Source organism: Staurois parvus, unplaced genomic scaffold (genome assembly GCF_062004578.1).
Source record: "Staurois parvus isolate SC_StPar_1 unplaced genomic scaffold, SC_StPar_1.0 ptg000225l, whole genome shotgun sequence".
Classification (NCBI taxonomy): domain Eukaryota; kingdom Metazoa; phylum Chordata; class Amphibia; order Anura; family Ranidae; genus Staurois; species Staurois parvus.
In genome coordinates, this window is record NW_028318021.1 from 1,321,158 (window position 1) to 1,345,751 (window position 24,594).

The following is a 24,594-nucleotide window of genomic DNA, read 5'->3' on the forward strand; positions in this document are numbered from 1 at the left end:
CCATGGCCAAAACAGGGGCACCCAGGAGAAATTCAAGATTATTTGTCCTGCAAGTTTATTCAGAAAGACTATAAACAAATGCAATTCAATTTAGTGGGGCTTTGCACAAGAAGTCCATAGCATAAGACAAACAAAACATACTGAAAAATTGAGTATCTAGCTGCTCGTCCCCAACGTGAATATACACAAAAATATCCCCCTTTGGGACTTTAATGCAGCAAACATATCATCACACATGTACTCAAAAACAACTCTTTTAGTCATACAGTTTACTGTGCAAAAATATTGGTAAAAGGTACATTGCCATTAAAAACACTGGCTCTGATAACTATTACAGGGATGTATTCCCTTAAAAATGCAACAATACAACATTCCCAAAATAAACTGACGCATTTTGATCATTCCACTTTTAGCTCTTTTTCAGGGTACATAATTACAAAAAGGATCTAAGGGCATCAAACAGTCAATATTGATCAGAGCGGTCATAAAATACTGACATCCAAGATGAGACTGCATAGTTCAAATTTCAATGGTGTAAACCATTGGAAGGGCAAGGGTGGTCAAATATCTATCTAATAATACTGACGACAGAGGAAGAAAACCAAATCACCCTCCATATCCCTCATTTATGGGGGCGAGGCCAAAAAAGACAATGAACTACAATATTCCTCGTTCTATGGTAAAGATGTCACAAACCCCAATAGGCTATGCCCAGCTGTCTTATCAAACTATCCAAGTGTAGCATGGAGGACCACCTTCAATAAGGAAAGCCAGCAACTTAAGACAAACAAAACATTCACTCAAGCCACTAACTAAAAGTAAGTCAGTTACAGACAAATAGGGTATCTCCAAATCAAATAGGCAGGACTCCAAGCACCAATCAGCTCACATACTGTATAAAAAGACCCATAAACAGCTGACTAATTAGTAAAGTCTGGCTAATAGCTAAAATGGACTTTGAACTGGAGATTTTATCCCACCCAAAACTGTACAAAGCCTCCAGGTATCAAGACTCATAAAATCAGAATATTTATTATAGGAGACTTAAGAGGGTGGTGTTAATCTCTCTTAAGCACATGGTGTGTGTTACAATCAAATTACACAATCCCCTTTAGACCTCTCAACAAGTATGTAGTGCAAAGGACTGCCTAATTGGTTGTATATTGATTAGTTTTGATAGAAGTAAAGTTGACTGTACAGAGATTGTATGGTCAGATTGTAATGTGTGTATTGAGCCTTAAGAAGTTCCTTAAGTGGCATGTTTTCTATGCGATTGGTAGATTTTTCTCCCAAGGATTTGAAGTTAGAATCAATCAGAATAAATGACCTTCTGAATAGTTGTCCAATGAGTCCCTCAGAAGGACTCAGTCCCTTGCTGTCTGTACTGGGGAGGTTCTGTTCAGAGGAAACATTGTTTAATAAATTTCCATGGTACATATGGTGTCCATCTGATCCTACAGGTCTTCAAAAAGTATGTAGGCAGAACTATCCACAGACATGTGTCTGGTAAAGTTATAAAACATCAGTGAAATTTCCAGTGATGTAATTCTGTGATTAATCCACTTACAGACCAATATTATTATATGTAGTACACAGAATTTAGTGTGGATTTACTAAAGATGAACAGGTTGTGCACTTTGCAAGTGCTGTTGCACTCATTTTCCCCACAGCTTAGTGATTGTGGTAAAGCTTCAGTTTGTAGAGAACACCCAATCCGATGCAAGGAAAAAAAAAAATCTTTTTACTTGTATCATGATTGTATGATGGAAATCAGCAGAGCTTTACCACATTCACTAAGCTCTGGAAATTAAAATGGGTGCAACTGCACTTCCAAAGTGCACACTTATTTGCCTTTTGCAAATCCACCACATTATATGGCAAGAAATGTTGGATACTAAAAGGAAAGGCAAGCAAATTCCTATCCTTTACAGGGAAAATGTGGCAGTTGTGGTTAAAAAACCTTAATAAAGGACCACCATTATAAATTTGCAAAGTTTTCCACTGATTCACTTGACTTAAAGCAGGGTTCTCCAAACACTCAAAACAAAGGGCCGGTTTACTGCCCTTCAAACTTTGGGGAGGCTGGACTGTGGCTAACGGAAGTAGAAAATGCTGTGGCATCTTTGGGAGTAAACATAGGCACGATGGTCAGTGGGAGCAAAAATAATTACATCATTGGTGGCAGTGGGAGGAAAAGTGCCCAATCATTGGTGGCAGTGGGAGGAAAAGTATCCCGTAATTCATATGCGGTGGGAAGAATAGTGCCCCATCACTGCTGTCAGGGGGAGGCATAGTGCTCCATAATTGGTGCCAGTGAGAGGAATAGTGCTCTATAATTGGTATCAGTGAAAAGAATAGTGCCCTATTATTGGTGCCAGTAGGAGAAATAGTGCTCCATAATTATTATCAGTGAGAGGAATAGTGCCCCATCTTTGGTGTCAGTGGGAGGAATAGTGCCCCATAATCAGTATCGGTAAAGGCAAGCAAAGGGTCACATCCGGTCCACAGGCCACAGTTTGGAGACCCCTGACTTAAAGGAACTCTAACCCAAAAACAACTGAATTTATTTTCTTCTACTCTTTTTTCTTCTACTCTTTTTCTTCTTATTTTCTTCTACTCTTCCAACCAGTCCATCCCCCACAGTTACTACCTTTTGTACCACTAGCCCCTCCCTCCTAGATTGTAAGCTCCAAGGAGCAGGGCCCTCCTTTCCCTCTTGTATTGAACTGTATTGTTGCTGTATTGTCTCCCGTTACAGTGAGGAACAGAAGTATTTGAACACCCTGCGATTTTGCAAGTTCTCCCACTTAGAAATCATGGAGGGGTCTGAAATTCACATTGTAGGTGCATTCCCACTCTGAGAGACAGAATTTAAAAAAAAATCAGGAAATCACATTGTAGAATATTTTAAGAATTTATTTGTCTTGCACTGCTGAACATAAGTATTTAAACACCTAAGAAACAGCAAGAATTCTGGCTCTCTACTCCACTCATGAATCTAACTTAGTAGCACCTGTCTGAGCTCTTTAAAGACACCTGTCCACCCCACAGTCAGTCAGACGCCAACTACTACCATGGGCAAGACCAAAGAGCTGTCAAAAGACACCAGCGACAAAATTGTGGACCTCCACAAGGCTGAAAAGGGCTACGGGGCAATTGCCAAGCAGCTTGGTGAAAATAGATCAACTGTTGGAGCAATTGTTAGAAAATGGAAGAGGCTAAAGACGACTGTCAGTCTCCCTCGGACTGGGGCTCCATGCAAGATCTCACCTCGTGGGATATCACTGATGATAAGAAAGGTGAGGAATCAGCCCAGAACTACAAGGGAGGAGCTGGTCAATGACATGAAGAGAGCTGGGACCACAGTTTCAAAGGTCACTGTCGGTAGAACACTACGCCGTCATGGTTTCAAATCATGCATTGCACGGAAGGATCCCCTGCTCAAGTCATCACATGTCCAGGCCCGTCTGAAGTTTGCCAATGACCATCTGGATGATCCAGAGGAGGCATGGGAGAAAGTCACGTGGTCAGATGAGACCAAAATAGAACTTTTTGGTCTAAACTTCAATCGTCGTGTTTAGAGGGAAAAGAAGGATGAGTTGCATCCCAAGAACACCATCCCTACTGTGAAGCATGGGGGTGGTAACATCATGCTTTGGGGGTGCTTTTCTGCGAAGGGGACAGGACAACTGCACTGTATTAAGGAGAGGATGAATGGGGCCATTTATTGTGAGATTTTGAGCAACAACCTCCTTCCCTCAGTCAGAGCATTGAAGATGGGTCATGGCTGGGTCTTCCAACATGACAACGACTCGAAGCACACAGCCAGGATAACCAAGGAGTGGCTCCGTAAGAAGCATATCAAGGTTCTGGAGTGGCCTAGCCAGTCTCCAGACCTAAATCCAATAGAATATCTTTGGAGGGAGCTGAAACTCCGTGTTGCTCAGCAACAGCCCCGAACCCTGACAGATCTAGAGGAGATCTGTGTGGAGGAGTGGGCCAAAATCCCTGTTGCAGTGTGTGCAAACCTGGTCAAGAACTACAGGAAACGTTTGACCTCTGTAATTGCAAACAAAAGGTTTTGTACCAAATATTAACACTGATTTTCTCAGGTGTTCAAATACTTATGTTCAGCAGTGCAAGACAAATAAATTCTTTAAAAATCATACAATGTGATTTCCTGAATTTTTTTTTTAATTCTGTCTCTCAGAGTGGGAATGTGAATTTCAGACCCCTCCATGATTTCTAAGTGGGAGAAGTTGCAAAATCGCAGGGTGTTCAAATACTTCTGTTCCTCACTGTATATTGTAAAGCGCTGAGCAAACTGTTGGCGCTATATAAATCCTGTATAATAATAATAATGCTATTTTATTCCAGCTTACCAATTCTTATATGAAGTGGCTGCATTAGTTTTCATTTTTCAGGTTAAGACATTTTCAGCAACTACAGAAAATACCTGCTGACCTTGCCAGAAATGCAGTGTCCTTGCCCCCTCCTGTGAGATGAACTGAAAGCTCTAACAATCTTATATTCTTCTGTAAACTACTAACGAGCCTCATGTAATGGAGATTAATACATGTTTGAAGTCCAGCCTGGATGACAAGCATGGTTCCTTCCGTAGATACATTGGAGTGAGTAAGGGTAGTCTGTGTTTGAATGAAAGTATGCTATTCACAGGATTGTAAGGAAAAAATCTTAAAAGAAATACAGCTAATGCAGCCCCCTCAGCTAAGGACTGATAAGCTGCAATATATACCATTTTTGTTTCTGGATTTAGATATGCTGTAATTCTTCAAGCACCCATGGCAGCATTATAGTTTATTTTAGCCCTTGTCACTGGTGCTTTTCACTGGACAGCTTGGCTTGCATTTAAATGTGCAGGATTATTCTTGCCTGTTCTGTGCAGTGACATTGCACAGAGCGGTTCCTTGCCTCTACTTTAGCGGCCCTCCACTGGTGCTCTCCTATCCTTATGTGTACCCACTCAGCAAGCTGGCTGCTGTGGCAGCACTGCTGCAGGCATACTCCGGAGTCGGACTCTGTGCATCTAAAGACACACATAGCACATTTTGGCCATGTCTCCCATTCCCTTCTCATATGATTTGACTGATGACAGCAGGAGCCAATGGCTCTCACTGTTCTCAGTGAGGCCTGTAGGATCAGAAAGAGGGGAGAGAAGACCTGCAGCCGAGCAAAGCAGTGGATCAGTGGAGGACTAGTCAAGTGGAGACAAGTGTTTGGGGGGAGAAAATAGTGGGGTTTTTTATACTTTATGCAGAGAATGCATTGAGGTGAAAAACACCTATACTTTAAAAACCACTAAAGATTGATGGAGATACAATGTCATGTACTGTACAGTGCGGAATATAATTTTTGATCCCCTGCAGGTTTTGTAAGTTTGCCCACTTACAAAGAAATGAGGGGGCTATCATTTTTTTCATAGGTGTATTTTAAATTATAGAGACAGAATATCAACCAAAAATCCAGAAAAAACACATGATACAAATGTTATAAATTGAATTGCAGTTCAGCGACTAATATAAGTATTTGATCTCCTGCCAAACAACAATAATTCTGGCTCCCACAAACTGGCTATGTGCTCATGTGGTACACAGATTAGTCCTGTCAATTGCTCAGTGCTCCTAACAACAACTTTTCATATATATAAAAGACACCTGTCCATAGAATTTCTTTCTTCCATTCAAACCTCATGGGCAAGACGAAAGAGCTGTTAAAGGACATCAGGGACAAGATTGTAGACCTGCACAAGGCTGGAATGAGCCAGAAGACCATCAACAAAAGCTTGGTGAGAAGGAGACAACTGTTGGAGAGATTATTCTCAAATGGTAGAAATACAAAATAACCATCATTGCTCTTTCTGGTCTGGAGCTCCATGCAAGATTTCCCATCATGGGGCAAGGATGTTCATGAGGAAAGTGAGGGATCAGCCCAGAACTACATGGGAGGAGCTTGTGAATGATTTCAAGGCAGTTGGGACCACAGTCACCAAACAAACCTTTGGTAACACAATACGCTGCCATGCGTTGAAATCCTGCAGTGCCTGTAAGGTCCTCCACAAGAAGGCCCATGTATAGGCTCGTCTGAAGTTTGGCAAAGAACATCTAAATGATTCAGAGAAGGCTTGGGAGAAAGTGCTGTAGTCAGATGAGACCAAAATTGAGCACTTTGGCACTAACTTGACTCACCATGTTTGGGGGAAGAAAAATGCTCATTATGACCTTAAAAACACCATCCCTACAGTCAAGCACGGAGGTGGAAACATTATGTTTTGGGGCTGTTTCTCTGCTAAAGGTACAGGCTGACTTTGCCTCATTGAGGGGCCAATGGATGAAGCCATGTATTGTAAAATCTTGGATGAGAACTTTCTTCCCTCAGCCAGAACACTGAAGATGGGTTGTGGATGGGTCTTCCAGCATGAAAATAACCCAAAACATACCACCAAAGGAACAAAGGGGTGGCTCAAGAAGAAGCACATTACATCATGGGGTGGCCTAATCTTTAAACCTTAATCCTATAGAACATTTATGGAGGAAGCTAAAACTTTGAGTTGCCAAGTAACAGCCTTAAGGATTTAAAGAAGAGTGGACCAAAATCCCTCCTGAGATGTGTGCAAACCTGGTAACCAACTACAAGAAACATCTTACCTCTATGCTTGCCACCAAGGGTTTCTCTACAAAGTACTAAGTCATGTTTTGCTTGGGGATCAAATACCTACTTTACTCACTGAACTGCATCTCAATTTATACCATTTGTATCATGTGTTTTTTTCTGGATTTTTGGTTGATATTCTGTCTCTGTCATTTAAAATACACCTGTGATAAAAGTTATAGATCCTTCATTTCTTTGTAAGTGGGCAAATGTACAAGGGCAGGGGATCAAATAATTATTTTCCCCACTGTATATTGTTGAACGGTATTGATGATCTGTCTAATATTTTACATGACTAACCAACTATTAATCAGAAATATGACATGCTCCATCAAGAGAATCCAGAAGCAAAACTATCCTGCAGCAACATTAGTGGAATCACTTCAATTTTTATAGACAGCTTCCATTCTTTTCTAATTCTTGCTAATGCACAGAAAATCCTCTGAAAATACATAATTTTACTATTCAATGTCATCACTTTGGACAAAAAAAATCAATTGAACTATTTCGGAGACAGCTGTTTGTTATTCTGAACCATTGTGAGTTGAGTAAAATATGTATTTTTTTCATGAATGTGTTATCAAGAGTCCAGTGTTAGAGTATTAAACATCTGTGTCTGTGGGAGACAGATCTTGTAGAGGAGGATTTAAAACAGACCTGTACTTTGCTCATGACCGTCTGCTCTGTGCAGCCAGAGGGGGGTGATGAAAGACCCCCTTGATATGATCTGATACACTCTAGTTTGAGCTTATGCAGGGCTGAAGGCTCTTTCCCCATATGACAGCACTGAGCCAATCACCAAGCACCAGCCATGTCCCATAAGAAGAAGAGGAGTGAGCCACATGCTTCTTCATAGCCAGGATTTTATTCAGTCCTGGTATATGCTATTGAGGCGGAAAGCATTGTGAACCTGTTGTTTTCCTCTATATGTGCAAAGTACAGGTTTGTAATAAAAGGCAGTGATTTACATTACTGATCTGCAGTACTCTGGCCTAGGTTCAGTAGATCTCCTGGTGACCTTATAGGAGAGACTTCTATACCCAAGTTCCCAAGTCCATCCACCCAGTATGACCATTATCACTCTTCCTGTTGGATATTCTTATATACAAAGTATTAAAGCAGTTGTAGGCCTCTTGCACACTGGGCATTAAAAATACCACTTTTAGGAGCATTTGACTTTTTTTCTACCTTCAAATACCTCTCAAAGTTAGCCTACGTGTCCATGCTGGCTTTTAGATGTTGAGGACCTGTCAAATGAAAGGATTTGCTTGGCTTCTTGGAGAGTGGCTGCTCTACTATTTTTTGGTGGATGCTAGCTGGAAAATTTCACTGTTTTGCTGCATGACTCGCTCTACAAAAGCCTGTTACCTAAAGTGAAAACCTCCTATAAAAGCAATGTGATATAGTGCAATTTTCTAGTAAATATTGAATGATTTTGTATTTTATTTGTAATAGGCAACTCATATTATTAGCTTACCTTGTCCATGTAGACAAAAAATAGGATGAGGAGTATTAGCTCAGCCAAAAGAATAATCAGCAAAATGATGAAAAACTGCAAAAGAAGTCAACAAGAGGAAAGTCAATGTACACAACATGGCAACCCAAAATGACACGTTATAAAAAACTCACTTATTAAACATTTATATTGGCATAAAGGATGAGTCCTCCCAAGGCAGATGTGCATTTATACTTTTATGAGTGGAAAACAAATGGATGAAAGCAATTGGTTTCTTATAAACTCCATCAATGAGATATCCTTATGATAGTTCTCAAATATGCCATCCCCAGCACAGTGTATCAATACTCCTGTTGATTTTTTCACAAGGAAAAAATAGGTGGAGCTGGGATCTCAGACATATGATGTTGGTGTTGTGTATAAGAAGCCAGTGGATGGGAAATGTCAATTAACCACCCACCAGTAAATTACTGTTCTTTTGTGCACACTTTGTCTGTCTGGCAGCATATTTGTTCAGGCCCATCTTTCAGGGTGCAATGCACCCCAAGCTACTTTTTCTATGAGACGTAATTTGGATCTGAATACATTATTAGACAGAAGAGGTGGATCTATGGATGAAGATTACATTCTTATTGGGGGCTGCTTGGCACAGATGATGGCACCGTATCTGATTATTTTCACAATGGTGAATGGAGGAAACTGGGTAGCACCTTACTTCTTACAGCACCTGTAGGCATTCATTTGATCCTTCTGGCTATATGCGCTGCCCCTTTACAAGAAGCAAGACTTTTTTATCTTTCCACCTTTACTGATAAAGAATTTTACATTCAGATAGTATAGGAATCTGTGTTGTTGGGCCACATGGTTACAATATGCAGTACTATAACTATGCTTGTTTCCTTACCTCTGTGTCTTAGCATCATTCATGCCTGTCTCCATTAAACCCTCCTGGAAATCACACACTTTTTCATGCTTGCTGGTTGTCATCTAATTTAATTTTGATACTAGAGCTTGACATACACTGAAAGAATTTCAAGGCGGTTCCAAATGATTTGGCTGAAATTTGATCAGTGGGTGGCCCCGTCGGTACCACTCCGCCCTGACATCCTTCAATTGAAAAATCAAAGGAGGTGGAAAATTGTCGGCCAAACAACACCGGCATTCAATGAGCTATTCTGACAGCTGGCAGCAGGGTATTTGTCTATCGACGCCATTTAGCATAGATCGAGGAATCTGTTTTTTTTTTTTGTTTGTTTGTTTAGGGCACAAACTGAATTAAAATAATCTAAGGGTGTATGGCCAGCACTAATGGGTGCCATCTGTTGTCTACATTAAAGTTCTTCAGCCAAAAGGCAAAGTAAAAATCTTTTTAGAGGAGAGGTCTTCTAATCTAACAGGTCACAGGCTTTGCCTCTTGAGTCCAAGACCCTCAGCTGCCTACTACTGATGTGGATCTTGAATTCTTACACTATGCCCTTTGTGCATAATGATTTGAATTATCCTAGCATCAGGTTCAGAACGCAAAATGGAATGTGGTCCTCTAGACTTGGCAGAAACCTAATCTCCAGCATGCTAGGGCTTAAACATCCTGAAGATCATCACCTGTTTTTAACCATTTCCTATAACTATATAACTGAACAATGTGTACATAACTATTAATTCAAATTAAAAAGCCTACATTTCATTGCAACTTACACTTAAAAGGAGGCACTTGTTTTCCTTGATAGCACCTAGACAACCGAGGAAGCCGGTCACCATGACGATTGTGCCGATGGCAATCACTAGATTTGCTGCTGAGAGCGATGGAAAACTGGGAGAAAATGTTGCAAAGTTTCCTTGTGATACAGACAGCCATATTCCAACTCCCAGCAATCCACATCCGCAGAGCTGAAAGACAAAACAATAAAAAACTGAGCAAAAAAAAAAATTGAGGTAGCATAGTAATCAAAACCAGCAAAACGTGTTATTGATTTCTAATATTGTCATTCTGCCTATCCTTGGATGCTTAAAAAAAGCTTGCTTTAGGTGATTTTATGTAGACTCATGCCGATGTCCTGCCATCTTGCAGCTGCCACTGAATCCACTTGTACATGCAACCTGACCCTCAAACCTGTAAAGCTTGTACTCGCAAACCAATTTCAAACATGATATTATCATTGCCATGTTACATGAGAAACCTTCCCAGTTACGAGAGAGCCATATTACAGGAGACGGCTGAACGGCGCATGAGACAATCATTTTAAAGAGAAGTGCATATTTTAAGAGACAGTCAAGAATTACCATGTTATAAGAAAATGCTACCAAGTTGAAGGAGACTGCTGGTCTATAAGCCAACAGTTTTAAAGGGTCAGTCCACCAATTTCTATTACTAAGATCATCTTGCCATAGTTCCTTGCTCAGTCCCTGCCTTCTATGAGTTTTGTGTTTTGCCTGTTGTAGTCTACACAATCCAAAGTAAATTCAAAATCCAACAGGGAGATTGGATCCCCCTCATAATGGGCACAGCAGGTGTGCAGACCTAGGATCGAAAGCACAGATATCTCACCACTTGAGAGATACAAGAAATCATAAGACAGCTTAAATGCTAAGTTCTCCTTTTGAAAAAATAATAAATGCATATTTGTTTGCAGATAAAAAATGTGCATTTATTATTTTTTTGCTAAGAAGTCTGCAGAGCACTGCGCCTGCAATCAGTAGATTTCAGGTGCAATCTCAGTCTCCTGCAGATTCAGGATAGCTGTCTGCTTGTACCTTGTACAGGCAAGCAGTTGCTTGAGAGCAGGAATCAATGAACTACCAGTGCGCTCACCAGTGCCCTCATAGTTCAATGAGAACTGCAAGCTGTCAGTCGCAATGGCTGATGGGACTTAAACACTATACATTCACAGGAAACTGTGACAGAGGGAGTGGGGAGAAGATCCCAAGCCCACTGTCATGGGGGAAATCGGGGGGAGAATGTGCAGATGCTGCAGCATGTTACGTGTTCCACCTAAAAATGGGTATAACATGTAACATGTTCCAAAGGTGAACTTATCCTTTAACATTACTGTAGACATGAAACATTAAAAAATGAGTCTGGGTAGACTGATCCTTTAAACCTCCCTTCTAACTCAGAGGCCTGGAACAATTTCAAAGTCTCTGATTATTTTTCTGCCTGCCTCGGGGCTTTTTCTAGGACTCGGTTGGACCAAGTGGTATTAAAGTATATTTTAAACCCCAAATCATAAACGTAATATATTGTAGCATATCAGTCCTTAGATGAGCTTCATTATTATTATTATAATACAGGATTTATATAGCGCCAACAGTTTGCACAGCGCTTTACAATATAACGAGAGACAGTACAATTACGATACAATAAAAAACAAGAGGATTAAGAGGGCCCTGCTCATAAAAGCTTACAATCTAATAGATTATTAGCTTATATTTTCAGACTTTATTTTCACCTGGTGATCCAGCGCATAAAACACTTTGTCCTTTCACGTCTATGCTTTTTTCTTCACTATATCTATTAGGACAGCCACGGCTGTCACATAAGCTGGACTTCAAAACATGTCTGCCTTTGTTCATCTCCACTACATAGCTGATTGATGGAATTAGTAAGGATTTGTTGTGCTTTCTTTGGATGCTACATTTCTGGCAAGATCAACAGGTATTTTCTTTTAGTTGCTGAAAATGTTCTTTGCCTGAAAAATAAAAACCAATACAGCCATCGCAGCTATGGACTGGTAAGCTGCCATGTATTACATTTTTGTTCTTGGGTTTAGATAAACTTTAAATGGTTCGTTCACCTTTACCAAAATACTGTCTATGCAATTAAGGGGTGTCTGTAGATAAAAGCAAACTGTGCAGCTCTGACTAAAGTTTAATAATCTCCTTGCTATAGGTGTAGGCCATTTACGTACCTCCTGAAGCCTGATTGGAATACTCCCAGGAAATTGCTAAATGAGGCCTAGTCATTACTGCTCACCTCCACCATCACAGGAGCGAGCTCTCAAATGCTGAACTCAAAGCTACTGCATCTGGGGAGAGAAAGAGCATGTGAGGGGGTTTGAATAAGAGCTCACTCCAGTGATGGTAAATGTGAGCAGTAATGACTTGACCTCTCTTAGCAAAGTCCTGGGATTATTCCAGGCCAGGCTTTAGAAGGTATGTAAATGGCCTTTACCTATAGAAAGGGCATTATAAATCTTTAGTCAGAGCTGCACAGTTTGTTTTTCTCTATAGGCACCGCTTACCTGCATAGGCAGTTTTTTCGTAAAGATGAACTAACCCTTTAATTATGATGTCGAACTGCAACTTGGTCCATTCTGTTCAAAATGAGTTTTTATATGTATGTATATACTTTTTTTCCACCTTAGCTCCTTGGTAGAACACCTATATCTGTCACACCTGACTTTCCCACAACCTAAGCTCTAGGAGTTGCCATGGATCATAAGGGGGGTGTTTCCTGCTAGACTCATAATTCACATTTTTAAAACACACTAAAAGCATCAACTACCATCAAGTCTAGTTCCTTCTTGCCTTTACCTGTCGGCTACTAAATGAAAGTTGGAATTTAAAGACCTGAACATTGGGGTTAGATGGGCTACAATATTTCTACTAACCAGAGGGAGAGATATGTGAGTAGAAAATATATATCTGTATAGTTATTTATTTACAACTACTAGGCTTAATCATTTATTTCTCAATCGCCAGTACAGGTTGCTTAGCCGTTTATCACAGAGAAATCCTACAGGCGTCATCTATTGTATATCAAGAGAGAATTGGATTTGAAGCAATGGCGCCCACGGGAATTTAGTTACAATTGCATCCTAATTCAGCCCTCAATCACTGCAGGCTTTTTTGGCCAATATTAAACCTGGAGAAAATAGCCGTACAAAGTTGAGCCTCTTCTGTCATGGACTTATTCAGAAAGATTACTTTTTCATATGGAACCCGCAAAACGCCATTAAAGGCCGATTAAATTATGATGCTGGGAACATAAATTAAAGTTTTTAGACCGGCGCAGATTTTACTTATCAGCCCTTAATACAACTTTCTAAGTAGTCCCAGGACTTCAGCACATTTCCTTTTATTTTAAATAAAATACGGATGTAATAGACCACAAAAGCTATAAAAGGAGGCTGAGTGTAAAACACCAACTGCATGATGCTTTAGTGATTATTTCTAATTCTTACACAGTGCAGAAAAACACGATCTCAACAAAGAGCAACAGCTTTCTTTTCAAAATGCTGCTTAGATTTTTCTAAAGGCGTGCATACAATTTTAACCAATATCATAGTTTACCTGAAAGGGATGTGAATCTCATATTTTTTCAAGCTGATTAGGGCTTCTTTTGATACTAATGGGTGAATACTCCCTCTACAGTAATGGCTGTCCTTCTGCTGCTGAATGGTTGCTGAGATCAAATAAGCTTCAGGATAAGCCACATGAAAACACTGAGAAATTATTTTTAAAACAGTTGATTGGGCACAAAATCTATTGATATTGATAACACACTTTCAAGGAGTACATATATAAAGACGTAGTGGTGCTCAATAAAAAAAAATTGAACTTCGTATCTAAAATGCTTCCAATTTGGGATTGATTTGCCAACAACCAAAGATACACCCAAAAAATTTATTATCCAAGAGTGTCATCTAGTGGTGTCTATAAAATAGAGTGCACCTTTACGAAAATGATAATACTATGCATCAAGTAAAAATCAGTATGGCAACGGTTGGTTTTCAGAATGTCTTAAATCAACCCCACAGGAATTCAGCCATGTAGCATATTTCAAACCATTTATGACCACCCAATATATGTGAGGCAGAAACCACAAACTGCACATATGTGTTGCTGGGCAGGCATGTTCACTGTACACTCCCAGCACAAAGACTGAGCTGTGAAAAACAGCTCTTGGCCCCTGCTAATGATCAGTAGCCAGCAGGACCGGCTCGCAATTATGTGATCACTGTGAAAGCCAATAGCAGCAGACTCATTATTCCCCCCCCCCCCCCGACTTTGGAAAATTTTTAAAGGGACACCAAGGCAGGTGGGAAACGGTTAGTAAGAATATATTACAACACTTTTTGCACCTGGAATTAATTCCGAATTATCTCAAAAACATCTAAAGTTGATGTCAGAAGCATGCTGCTTTTGCCCACTGAAGCCTGTGGACATGCTGAGAAAGGAGAAGCAGTAAGGCACAATCGCTGTACAACCAAGTACAAAGTAGTACTGATATATGTAATGAAAAACTATGATTACTCCTACAGTATATATAATTGACTGATGTGAACGTACAATATAAATATGTAAAGCGCTGCGTAAATTGACGGCGCTATATAAGTACCTGTAATAAATACATAAATATAAACTATACACAGAAACACCTTTTTTTTAAAAACAGTAAAGTAAAATTATGGTCAAAAGAAGAAATCAGATGTTATGCAGGCTGCCCATATCAATAAGATGGTATTGTTAATTTGTAAAATCCTCCCTGTAACATAGCCTTTGCACCTGGTGACCCTGTCAGCAGAAACCTTCAAATCCCACTTCCTCCAACAGGCTGACCACATTCTTTGCTTTATAGTGAAATTACTACAGCGTTGTCACTCTTTTCAGCTGAGGTGCGCTATGCCCAATTCCTATCATGAGTTATGGTAATTGACAGCACAATTCTCCAATCTGGGCCAAAATGGTACTCACATATACACACCAACCTCCTGCAGCTCACCCACCCACACATAGGGCCTGTCTGGTTACAAATTTAGGCCCCTGAATTTAGGTCTCAAAAATTGACAGGCAGACCTGATCGAATAGTCCATTCAACCTTTTTACAAGCAGGTGTAAACGGACTTGTGTCCCACCTACCTCCAGGTCCAATCCAGTGAGCTAAACAAAAAAATGGAAGGGGATCCGTCCTTGTCCATTTAGGTGGATCGGATCAAAAGGTAGTCAAGTGTAAACAGACAGTGGATTCGGTTTACACCCGGAAGCCCACAGAGCAGAGCGGGATCTGTCCATGTTCATTCTGCAGAAAATGAGCGGACATGGACCTGTCATCCGCCTGCTCTGATCTGATCAGCAAGGGATCTGTGAGTGGATCCTCTGCTGATCAGGATGGAGTCCACCCTATCTTAATGGGGCCTTATCGGGTAGAAAAGGTAAATTCTCATTCTTTGGCTGGAGTTGAATGTTTTGGTATGTGGCTTGTTATTTGCATGGTGGACTACAGTGGAGAAAGAACGGACCTTGGCACACGGCCGATTGCAGGGAATTGAGAAGGATACCGGCTGGCCTGTAAGCAGTGAAAGGGTTTGGGTTTGTCTAATAGGTAGGTCCTAATGTTACATGTGTTTGGTAAATCTAAAGTAGATTGTACAAAGATTGTAGAGTCAGACTGTAATGTGTACGGTAACCCTTAATTATATTTCTGGTAACCAACTAAAGCCCTCACAAAATGACAAGGCAGTTTACCTTGACCCCAGCTAGCAATCTGTATATGAAAATGTCAGGGTTTAGATGTACTTTAACATATAATTGTTAGATTACTTCTTATTAAATTGTAGTGTTTTACTGTTAATGAACACATTAGGACAGCATGCATTGTTCTAAATTATAAATGGTTTTACAGCTATACATATACATCTATATATACTGTATGTATAGGATTACACTGCCTGTCCTTGGGTATATAAATGCAACAGATTACACAGGAAAAAAGTTGATTTTTATATGATTTAATAACCTGTTTCTTTGATATTCTTGGCAGCATTCCCTTCTGAATTCCTCCCACACCAAGAGGCATATCAGAAGAACCTAAGCAACCATAGCAAAGTATGAGCGGATTGGACACAGGGCTTATGCCGTTCATTCATTTCATTTGGAAAAGTTGACAGATGAATTCTTTAGTCCCAACTATAAAAGACCATGTTCTGCTGGTGACAGGTACTCTTTAAAGGAAAAGTAGAATGTTTGAGCAAATCAATAATGAGATAACTACTATAGTTTGTTACTGGCATTAATACCACATTTTTTCTTTATATTCCTGTAACATAGTTTTATCACTTGTTGATCCTACCAGTAGATCCAATATTTTTCCACTACTTGTAACAGTTACAAGAGTTGGAACAAACCATATTACAATGGGGAGGGTGCTTACAAAAGGAAAACATTTATTCAAATGGTTTAACCCCCCCCCCCAAAGAAAAAAACAGTTGCTATAAATGCTGATAAAACTGAAGTTTCGCTTTATATTGTTTGTCTTTATTCAAAGTCCATTTAAAAACTACACATCAATTTAAATGAGGTTCTAAAGCTAAAACATTTTTTTACCTTAATGCATTCTGTGCATTGAGGTAAAATAACATTTTGCCACTTGCTTGGCTCCCACTTCTGTCAGTCAAATTTGTGGGCAGAGAGAAGGGGGCGGTGCCGAGCCATAGCCTGGCTGCGGAGTGAGCCCACACCTCTGCCCCCTAACAAATGGCTTTCTATAGAGGCAGACAGAAAAGGAGGAGCCTAATGTTGCTGGTGGGAGACTCCAGAAGAGGAGGTTCAAGGCTGCTCTGTGCACATTCATTGCTCAGAACAGGTGAGTATAACATGTTTATTATTTTATTAAAAGAAAACAATTTGGCTTTAGAAATGCTTTAAGCCCATCCTGTGGGTGACAACACTGCTGTACGATTTAACTGTAGAGCAAACATAGCTGTCACCCTATTACAGAATGTATAAAATAATGAATCTACTGGCAGAATGTAATATGTAATAAAATCGTTATGGGGCATTGAGAAAAACAAAAACTGCTGTGTTAAAGTGTTACTAAATCCAGGACCCTGCATTCACTATATCTGGTCTCCCACAGTACACAGAACAAGGAAATGCAATTATTTTAGTAAATATAAACTGCTAAATACCTTTTTTCATCAGCAGTATATAGCAGTCTTGTGACTTCTATCAGTGTCTGGCTGAACACTGTGTAGGAGGAGTTTTCATTCTCTGACTGTCCTATGAGGCTGCATGACTGCTGACCCTCTGTCTGGATAGTTTTGATTGGCTCTGTGCTGATCACATGCAACCTCCCAAAACAAAAGAAACTCTCCAGCAATTTCAACCAAACTGAGCATGTGCAGAGTGTCTCCTAGGGCTCTGTACCATCAGATTGATTGGGGACAGTGGAAGAAGGGGAGGATCAGAAAAGACAGGTTCAAACCATCTTTTTTTACACAATGCAGAGGATTAACCCCTTAGGTTCCTCGGTGAGTGTAACAAGCATGCTTTACTGCATATACAGACTGATTTTACTGTTGTGGGTTTAGTAACACTAAAATTAACTGAAAGTTCACATTTTTCAATACTGGTATTCTTTCATTGAGACAGCTGCTGCTATTTTGCATGCCGGTATATTCCAAGTTTATGCCATATCTGAGCCCTGAAAAAGGGGGATATATTTGGGCCCCCCAAAACATGTTGGCTGTCTCGCCGTACAAACATCATTATTAACAGTTTTTGGATTCTCCATTCATTGGTCGGCTTTCCTTTTGGGTGTTGTATATGTGGTTCCAAAACTTTGGGTTCTTTGTTTCAGGGGCACCCTGTTTTGTATTTGAGAGCAGCCACACTGCAACATTTATGCCCCATAGTTATCCTTCCCAATCATGATGATGAGTCGAATTCAGGACCTCAGTTAAACATCTTTCCTGTAAATGACAGCGACAGACTGCATCATACATTTCAAGTTTGTTTTTGCTCACAATAAAGTAATTTTTGATGTGAATTCCAAAGTTTTACAAACTTGTTCTCTCATATTTTGTTATGGTAAATATAAAAAATTGTAGATTAACCACAACTGGAGCTCTCTGTGGCTCTGTACAACTACAGTATGTCCCCCTATCAACAATTGCTGGTGTGATAAGACATCCACCGCAAAGGATGTATACTTCTATATTGCAGACGCACTTTAAAGCTGTGTATACGCAAATAGAATTTCAGTCCAAATTTTACATTTAGGAAGGTTTGCTTGAGTTTCTACTGTAATTGTTATTGGGATCGGAGGAGCAAATTTGTTCGTTCAAGAAAAATTTTCTAATGGTGTATGTAGTTTTCATTAGAGAAAGTCCATTCATTCCAAAACTGAGAGTTAAAAGCAAACCAAATTTTGAAACACTTTCAAAGGGCATTCACCAAGTCATCAAATGTACAGAGAATATTTGTTGAAACGTTCATATGAATGTTCGTTTGAAAATGTACTAGTGCATGATCAGCTTAAGAGCCATTCATCAAATGCAAACTGTGGTGATTTGCGGAGTTGCTTCTGCTTGACGTTTTAAAGGCTCTGTGAGTGGAGAAGAAGCTGATCATGAGACACTCTATTTTTTTTTAAACATCTTTTGTTATGAACGAAGCTTTGCTTGCTTTAGAGTCTTGAAGCAAGAGGTTGCTGCTTCTTGTAGATGGCCACGGTAAACACTCATCTGGGCAGCACAGTGGCTACGTGGTTAGCACCCCTGCCTAGCAGTACTAGGGTCATTGGTTTGAATCCCAACCATGGCACCACCTGCCTGGAGTTTGCATGCTCTCCCTGTGCCTGTGTGGGTTTCCTTTGGGTACGCCGGTTTCCTTCCACACTCCAAAGACATGCTGGAAGGCTAATTGGCTCCTGTCTAAATCGGCCCCTGTATGTGTATGTAAGAATGTGAGTTAGGGACCTTAGATTGTATGCTCCTTGAGGGTTAAGGACTGATGTGAATGTACAATATATATGTAAATTGCTGCGTAAAATGACGGTGCTATATAAGTACCTGCAATACATAAAAAATAAAATCTGCACATGCCTGTTGAGCTGCGCTGATCTGCATAGATCAACACGGACTCAATGCAGGGGCACATAGAAAGCAACTGTTTTATACACACCATAATGCTGCGCTGAGGTGGGTTGTGTAAAAAATGCAAAAATGCATTTTTTACACAATGTACTGCATGTCACTGAAGTGCACTGTGGTGCATATAGTTGAATAATGTATTATTTCGTGACATTTTAATAAAGTAAAAAAAAAGTACTATAAGAAAACATTGCAATGTGCTTTAACAACACATCCTATTGCCCCTCGCTGCCCCTACACAACATATAGTAAATCTGTGTGCACGTGTTTTAACATATGGGCTGGTGTGAACGAACTCTAAGGCCATATTGCTTCTCTAAAAATAAGGCCAATCATGTAAATTTGGGCATAACCCTGTGAAACACACCTCTACAAAACTCATTTGTTAATGTAGCCAAAAACAGATGCTATCCCGTGACACATAACACCCAAAGACGGGGCGGCTGCAAACAATGTTTATAATAGGATTTCCTATGAAACATACAAGAATTTTGTTCTTTGTAATATAAGTTTGCAAAGAAGAGGAACAGCTAGGCAGAATATTGAACAACGCTGCTCAATTTTTCACCTGCCTCCTCAATACACTTTCTATTAATCAAAATACCAGAATGGAGGCTGTACGCACCTTAAACATGCACTAAAATCCCAGAAGATTAATGCTTCCAGCTCATAAAAATAAATAAGCCTATTCTATATAAACTCCGAACAATTTGCCCAGTTTATCAATACAAGACCAATCTTGCTACCAAGATGTGTAATTTATAATAAATTAGAGGCAGCATAATAATACAAGCAGAAGGGACAGGGTGGATATTTATAGCTTGGATAAAAGGCTTTCCATCTCATGCTTTTCCATTATTTTGTATTGTATTTATTTTACCATTTTTAAAGAAGGATGGTGTAATTAATTTGTTTCTGAAATCATTTATAAAAAAATGTTGATGGTAGAGCATGGAGGCACATATAAAAATTAGTATAATAGTAAGCAGTTTCAACATTTATGGGGAAAATGCCGCCCCAGGTTCCCTCAGTACTGATCACTTCTGAGCATTTGGTCATATGATCTTAACTGAAGGGGAGGATCTGTCAGACTGAACTTTACCAGGACAGGAACAGGAAGTGAGAAAAAAATCTCTCTCATTGACAGCCATAAAATCCAGAAAGAGGTTATAAGTCTTCTCCACTCTGCTAAAAGGTTGGTATTGTTTGTGTACCCATCATCAAGACAGGAAAGGAGGGGAAATTCCTTATTATAGGAGTATTTAAGCCTTCCCCACTCTAGCCAAAATTAAAAAATAAGTTTTGGCTTTGGTGACATGGTCTTATGTTAATTGTTACACATCAGCCTTGCAGTGAAATGGTGGTCCCCTGGAATTGAAAGCAGGTATTGTGTGCTATCACATGCTTAGTTCTATAAGAGGAATATACCCTTAAAGTGAACCTATGGCCAGACTATGGAAATTTAAATATTTACATATCCCTAACAAACCCTTGCTGCAGGCACTGTGGAGGAATTTATCTCCAAAGTTCAGAAGAAATACAGTAAAGTGTGGGGGACTTCATACACATATACTAGTCATGCCTTGCAATTGCTATGTATTGGCAAAGGGTTCTTAATGTCATCACCTTGGAGGTATATATCCCTATCGCCTTAACACTCAGGTTGTGCCTGCTTGGCCTGGCTGAAGAGCTGGCCCTTAAGCTCGCAACAAGAATTTTGCTAAGCCTCCTCCTTTTCTACACCGGAAAGGCTATCAGAAGTCTTCTCCTCCCTCGGTTTCTTTTTGGATGAAGTTGGACAATTCCGTTTTGCCCTTGTACCAAGATAATTACTGCAATAGGGGCTGTCCGGCTAAGTTTAATAAAGTTTGGTCTTGTGGATTGAATAACTTTTCCACTGCCACCCCACTAGATTCCTAAGAGTCTACAAATCACCTTGGGTGGCGTGGTTTATGAATAGGTATCCTCAACCGTATCCTGTGCTTGAGTCTTACATCTTTATTGTTTTGTTTCTAGTTATGCAATACTTGATGTACCTTTGGGCAGTGGCCCCTGCATGGGCTGTAGTGTAGTGTGTGAATTCTGCCCATATTGTGTATTTTGTATAAGTTTGCAAAAAATCAATAAAAAAAGATTTAAAAAAAAAATGGTGTTCAAGTGGGGTCTCAGCACCCTGCTCCATCGCCTCCCTCAAAACTCAGAGTGAGATTACATGGTGGCTCCGAGGAAATGTATAATGAGCTGATGAAATTGAAAAAGCTTCCTTTGGGAAATTTAAGGTTGAATTGCTCCATGGTGCCTGCAGCAACAAAGGATAATTAGGTATTCTTGTAAAAACCTTACACTGCTTGTTAAGAAGTACGTGAATGCTCTTATTTGAATGTCCACAGTCTGGCCACAGGTGCATTTTATTGTGGGTTTTATTAAACTAGCCATGCCGATAAGGTACAAAATGTCCTTTGTAGCATATATATTTTTAAAAGTCTTTCTAGAAAAGGACCAGGATAATTGTGCCCCTTTAAGCATCTTTTACATCTAGCTTGATGCAGGCATAGCTGGCTTTGGAGAATAAAATCTGAGCTGAGCATGACACTGCAGCTTTGTAATTCTGATGTTCCCTACAGCAAAGTGTGCCAGTAGACTACTTCACACTTCTGTCTCTGAACACAAAAGAATTCTGAATGCTTAATTCAAATAAATCATTCTTGAGTGCTGGAGCTCTTCCCAGAGTCCCAAAGATATTTTCAGCTTGGATCTAATTTAACTATTGACTGCTGAAAGATTGGAGTTTTTGGTCAGGGTCAGAGCAACTACTGCCATTACTGTCCACACCTGGTGACAGAAGCAATAAATGACCTTGGGTGCATGAGCTAAAGATGTACTGAAATAATGAATACAAGTCAATAAGGCTTCAGCTCAGTAAAGTCTACAGAAGCACATATGGAATATTAATTTCTACTGGAAGAGCTAAAGAGCCAGTTTTGGCCAGTCCCCAATTCCAGTGTCCCATAGTAGTGGTTTAATCCCTGGGACACTACCAGAAGAGAATTATTCTGGTTTAAGTATGGTTCTTAAAGCAGTTTTCTACAGAGGAGAGGCTTTTACAGGATAAAAAAAATGTTTAAAACATGTTAAATTCACATATAATCCTATAGGAAGACTGTTGTTAAAATGAATGGTCTGGTGACATGGTCTCTTTAAACTTGAAGCAAGTTGTCCCCGCTTTATCTAGTGACCTCTTATCTTTCTACAATATTTGTGAAATATATAAAAACATTTTTCACTGGAGGTAGCTGACTGCTTTTCTAAAAAAGTGTTTTTCAGCTTATTTAGTTGCTGTGTTCCCTTATTTTTTTTCTATCTTTAAATATTGCACACAGTTTTCACCATTCAAGGTTGAACAGACTTTGAGTATAAAACTTTAATATAGTTGATCCTGTGAGGCTCCGACTATTGCTTCTGTCATGTACCGAAGGCTGCTTTAGCATTACCAGATGCATGAAAAACACTTTTTTAGTGGAGAATATTAGATGGTAAATTTCATGCCATCGTGCTAAAGTTCCCTGCCAAAAGTGATAAAGCAGCACAGACAACAATGATACGCTTCAACCTTTAGTTGAATAGAGTTAAATAGAATCTTCTGATCTACATAGCCTTTCACTGATTTTCAAGCAATTACTTCTAATGCATAAAGGAAAACTCCAACGTCTTTAAAGGAGATACAGTCTATGTACAACAGCTGCTGAAAAGAAAATCAGGTTGAAAGACCTACAGATACAGACTAATGTATCTGTGTGGTGGATCATCTCATGATGGCTATGAGTCCCAAAATTATAAATCATCACCAAAACAGTAGGTAAGGGGAAACGTTCCAACAGGGACATCTTCGATACTGACAGCTGTCTAAGAAGGGAATACTCTGTACTTTTGAGAGATTTCCTATCACTTCCTATTGCATTTCTGCGATTGGAAACTAGGGGAAATGTCCCCATTGGCACAGAGAAATAAATTGGCATTAGATATACTTTAAATCCCAGTTGAACATTCTGTTGTAATGAGCTAAATACATTGATGACCAAGATGGCGGTATGGCACACAGGCACCTATCACTGCAGGACAGTGCTGCTTCTTCTGGACAGGTGAGTGTTTGTTTTGAATTTAGCTGAGCATAAAAAGGTAAGGGGGAATGGGGAGAGTTCTTAAAAATGTTCCTTCCCCCTCCTTCTACCTATCCCACCCAAAATGTATGAAAAAATACCTTTGAACTTATCTATTTTCAACCCACTGTGGTCATGTGATCCTGCAGGTTTGTGTACAAAAAAGTTCAATAACAGCAGTGAATCTTGGAATCTGGACGTCACCCATAGACTTCCATGGCCCAGCCATATTTGGCACAACCTCCCCTGCAGCTTCTGCTCACAGAAAGCTGCATATTCACAAGAATGGACCAGAGCAGATTAAAATAGGTAAGTAGGATAGGTAGGAGGAGAGGGGAGGAAACATTTTTAGTTATAGTTAGGCTTTTCTTCCACTTTAATGTCCGCTTTAATAACACAAACAATAAAATGATTAATCAGCATTGTAATAGAATTTCAAACCAGGAAGTCTATAATAGAGAGTCAATTTCTGTACATTTTTATTTTTCATATAATTATTAATAACCCTCGGGAAAAGCTCATCTCCAAAATGTATTAATTGTGGATTCTCCTGATTAGATTATAGCCTCAGCAGATGGGTAAATAAAATAGCAGCGATTTCCGTATGTGATTCAGAGGCCACTGGAAGGATAATTACAAGTTTTGAATCATGTTGGGAAAATATATATGAACTTATGTATGAATTTAAAGTAGGTTACCACCCTACAGTAAGGTTTCCTTGTAGACACGTGAATGTCCTTCTTTAAAGCTGGACTCCAGACTAAATACACAGATGAAATACATCTATGAAAGCTGTATTACATGCTAAAGGATTGTATTCAGGTCAATCCGGTGCTAAGATTTAAACAGCTCTGCTACACAGCACAACAGAGAAAGTAACAATCACTTATAGGTCCCCCCTCCATAACCCACCCTCCTTGTCACTCTCCTCTTGTAAGTATGGTCTCTTGCACTGCAGCACTACTGATTGGATCATTGCACTGCTTCTCCCACCTCCTCATTGGGCTCTGCTGTACAGAGACTGATACCAGGTCAAATTCAGGTACTTAAGCCGGCCATAGACAGATAAAAATTCATCCTGTTCAGCAGGTAGATATGGCCAGTCTTACTCCACTTGCATAAAAAAATATATTTAATGATCTATTAATGATTACAGTTTGGATTAATCTGCCTAAAAGTTCAACTTTACATTTTACTAAAAAAACTGCTTTACCATTTATCCTTTTACAGATTTCACTTACACTTTATATGCATTTTTATATGTCAATGTCTGTTTTTGTTTTCTTGCTAGGATACAGCTCTATTTCTCTCTACATTCATTCAATTCTTTTCACACAAGGAGACTCACGTTTGTTGCTCATATAAAGGTGGTTAGAAAAAAGAGAAGAGATGCATAAACAAACCAATATATTGACATAGTAGTTGGTTTCAATGAAAACAC

General features: G+C 39.6%; 1 protein-coding gene across 2 annotated transcripts in view; it reads right to left on the reverse strand.

Annotated features, from left to right (window-relative positions):
* TSPAN9 (tetraspanin 9) overlaps window positions 1–24,594 on the reverse strand; it is a 550,552-nt gene that overhangs the window by 32,996 nt on the left and 492,962 nt on the right. For both annotated transcript variants that reach the window (XM_089679471.1, XM_089679470.1), the window contains 2 exons: window positions 9,821–10,012; window positions 8,147–8,221 (listed from right to left, as the gene is read on the reverse strand). In XM_089679471.1, coding sequence (XP_089535597.1) covers window positions 8,147–8,221; window positions 9,821–10,012 — 267 coding nt within the window. The remainder of the gene's footprint in view (window positions 1–8,146; window positions 8,222–9,820; window positions 10,013–24,594) is intronic.